The 3,282-nt window shown below is 36.5% G+C and overlaps 1 protein-coding gene across 1 annotated transcript; it reads left to right on the top strand.

Annotated features, from left to right (window-relative positions):
* The first annotated feature begins 1,941 nt into the window (after positions 1-1,941).
* On the top strand, positions 1,942-2,892 carry LOC105811466 (olfactory receptor 52A1-like). Its single transcript, XM_012645661.1, has one exon. It carries the CDS (start codon positions 1,942-1,944, stop codon positions 2,890-2,892), a length of 951 nt encoding a protein of 316 aa, XP_012501115.1.
* The last annotated feature ends 390 nt before the right edge of the window (positions 2,893-3,282 follow it).

The raw sequence follows: 3,282 nt of genomic DNA, 5'->3' as shown, positions 1-3,282 counted from the left end.
TTCAAGCCCTTGATTTTAACCACTTGCTGAATACTAGAGAAGTAATCTGTTAAAGGAATCAACATCAAGTGGATGGGTGTAATTATAATATTTATTTTGCCTTTAGACTATGAGACAACTACTGAATGATTAAAGAAATACCAATAGCTTTAGCTTATGAAATTTCTTTCTCTTTCAGTGTTTATAATGTCTGGCAACTCATATTAAGAAACAGAAACATAGTCCATATACTTTGCCATTTCTTACACCATCTATTCCAATATCAAATGTAAGCATCAAAGGAAATTCTTTTTCACAATTTTTATTGCATTAACCCATATTTATAGCTATTCTGACTACAGTCCACTCAGTAGTACTATTGCAGGATTGCAAGAAAAGAGATCTAAGTGTCGATTTTTTCTTTTTAATATAAAAATTATTGTACCACAAATCCTTTCTAGACTCCCACACATTTATTCCATGAGAAGATTAAACAGTTGCTTGTCTGACACTTTTTCAGAAATTGCCATCCATAAAGAGAGGGAAACAGAGATTTACAGTGCTATTCATAAAGGGCTTCCTTTTTCAGGGTGTATGGATGTAACCAGATAGAAAACATCTCTTTATGGGAAAGATTGGGATCAGTGTTTAGGTATGGACAGTTTGGAGCAAAATTAGAAATGGTTCAAAAATTAGAAAGTGATAAATAAAACTGAGACTAAAGGGAAAAACAAGGTTTTGTTAAATTGATTTGATTGTCCCTAAAAGGAACATAAATCAAAATCTGGAAAAAATGTATGGCTAAAGAGGGATTATGAGGTGGGTATTGGATTCAGTGGATCTTCAGGATTCAAACCACAGCTAATTACTCATGGTATAGAGTAAAGTTATTAAAAAGAGAAAGTAGGGAGTCCATTTTAAAAAGCAGGGTAGAAATCTTACCCAGAACCCAAGGAGTCTGGTAATACACTGACCTTTAACCTCTGATAAACACATACAGATATACACACTTATGCTAATCCAGCTTTGGGATATATCTAAACTTGCCAGGCTCTGCTTTTGGCTATGTACTATCTGATTTTAAATTGTTCTTTTTTCTTGAATTCCATATCTTTATATTCTTCTTCTTCTTGTTTTTATTATTCCAAGCCCTGGTAAAAAAATAGCCTCCGTATTCCACATTTCCTATTCCACACAACAAGTCTACCTAAACATAAATGGTCCTTAATTCACTTAGAAACCAACTTCCTAAACTGTTTCTGGAAGACTATCCTTTTCAAATTTCCTCTAAGGACCATGCTTAGTGCCCTGAAAAATAATGGATCATTTATTGTTTTGATGAAGGAATGAGTTAATATAAGACAACTAAAATTCTCCTTTAATAAACCCCATTTGAGAACAAAGGAAAATGGCTCAGGGATAAATATTTCATTTCTTGGAACAAAGAGTGGTGGGGCTAATAGTAAAGTTTATTGTAAGATTACTTACTAATGCACACAGAGCAACAGAAATGAGATTCCCTGTGGGACACTAAGGCTCCCAGGAGAATTTCTAAGTCTGGTGAAATTGTCTGGCTTCTGGAAGCAGATAAAGTAGAGACACCTAATGTGCACTTTTCAGACAAATAAGTGTAGAGATCATGGTGGATGCAGAAGATTAGTGCTCTTAGTGTCAAGTTTCCATTTCCACAAGAGTTAAGTCAGAAATCCTGAAAGTTTCACATTTTTTATCTCCTATATGGCTCCAGTAAAGCTTTTACATAATTGTTTGCTTTCTCTATCTTGACATGTATTATAGAACCTCAGAATAATCTGGCCAAATTGCCATTCAAAGCACTGAATTTATTTGCTCAATGCGGAATATGGTAGGATGTTAGTAAGGACTGAAACATTTTCACTTTCCATCCAAGTTTTCTCCCTCAGGTATCAGAATCACTGGTGAGACAACAGAATACCAACCTCAATGGCATTCATCAACATGTCATATTTGAACCCCAGAACGGTAACCTTGATTGGCATCCCTGGACTAGAGCACGTACAGTTTTGGATTGGGTTTCCTTTTTTTGCTGTGTGTTTAGTGGCTCTTTTAGGAAATAGCATCTTACTAATCATCATCCCTTCAGAACGTAGTTTGCACCAGCCCATGTACATCTTCCTGGCTGTGCTGGCAGCCACTGACATAGGACTCTGTGCAGCCATTGTTCCTAAGATGCTGGCCATCTTTTGGTTCAGATCTTTCTCCATGGCCTTTGATGCCTGCCTAGCCCAGCTGTTTTTCATCCATACCTTGCAGTGCATTGAGTCTGGCGTTCTGTTGGCGATGGCCTTTGACCGCTTCATTGCCATCTGTGATCCTTTGAGGCACACATCCATCCTCACTCCTTCCATTGTGGGTCACATGATAGCAGTGGTAGCAATTCGAGCTATAGTGCTGGTTGGTCTATTACCCATTCTAATCAAAAGACTGCATGTTTTCCATTCCATTCTTATTGCCCACTCTTACTGTGAGCACATGGCTGTGGTCAAGCTGGCTGCAGAAGACATTCTAGTCAATAAGTCATGTGGTCTTTTTGTAGGCTTTACCATTCTTGGATTTGACATGATTTCTATCCTCATATCCTATGTTCTGATTTTCCAAGCTGTTTTTCGTCTACAACAGAAGGAGGCACGGCTAAAAGCATTTAACACATGCACAGCTCATATTTTTGTCTTCCTCGAGTTCTATATTCTTGCCTTTTTCTCTTTTTTCAGCCACCGTTTTGGACATGTTGCCCCCTCTACCCACATCCTTTTGTCTACCATCTACCTCCTTGTGCCACCTGCACTCAATCCTATTGTTTATGGTGTAAAAAATAAGGTGATTTGTAACCATGTGGCAAAGATTTTTCTTCTGAATCATGGATCTCAGCAATGATCTAGAAAATGATGGCCATGTAGAGGATGCTTTTATTTCCTAGAGATGGAGACAATTTGGACCCTGTGTGCTCATCTTTGGTGTTTCACATCATCATCCTGGATCTTAAAGGCATTTATTTTCAAAACTACATCTAGGCTTAAAAAGTATTCAGGTTAAGACTAATATTATCTGTCTACTGCTAATGTATTTGGCTTCTAATTTAATCTTTATCATTTCTTTCCATTTTTTTGCATTTAATTTGCAGTTCTTTTTACTTCTTGATAAAGAAAGTTTGGTTATTGATTTTTAAATTTTTTCTTTTGGAATATATGCATTCTCATCTTAATTTTTCTGCAGTACACATGTTGACATTCTGTATTTTCATTCCTATTCAATTAAAATAAGACC

The sequence above is a fragment of the Propithecus coquereli genome, unplaced genomic scaffold (genome assembly GCF_000956105.1).
Source record: "Propithecus coquereli isolate 6110/MARCELLA unplaced genomic scaffold, Pcoq_1.0 Scaffold235, whole genome shotgun sequence".
NCBI lineage: Eukaryota > Metazoa > Chordata > Mammalia > Primates > Indriidae > Propithecus > Propithecus coquereli.
The sequence above is the reverse complement of the archived record's forward strand: the minus strand, read 5'-3'. Positions and strand labels throughout refer to the sequence as shown.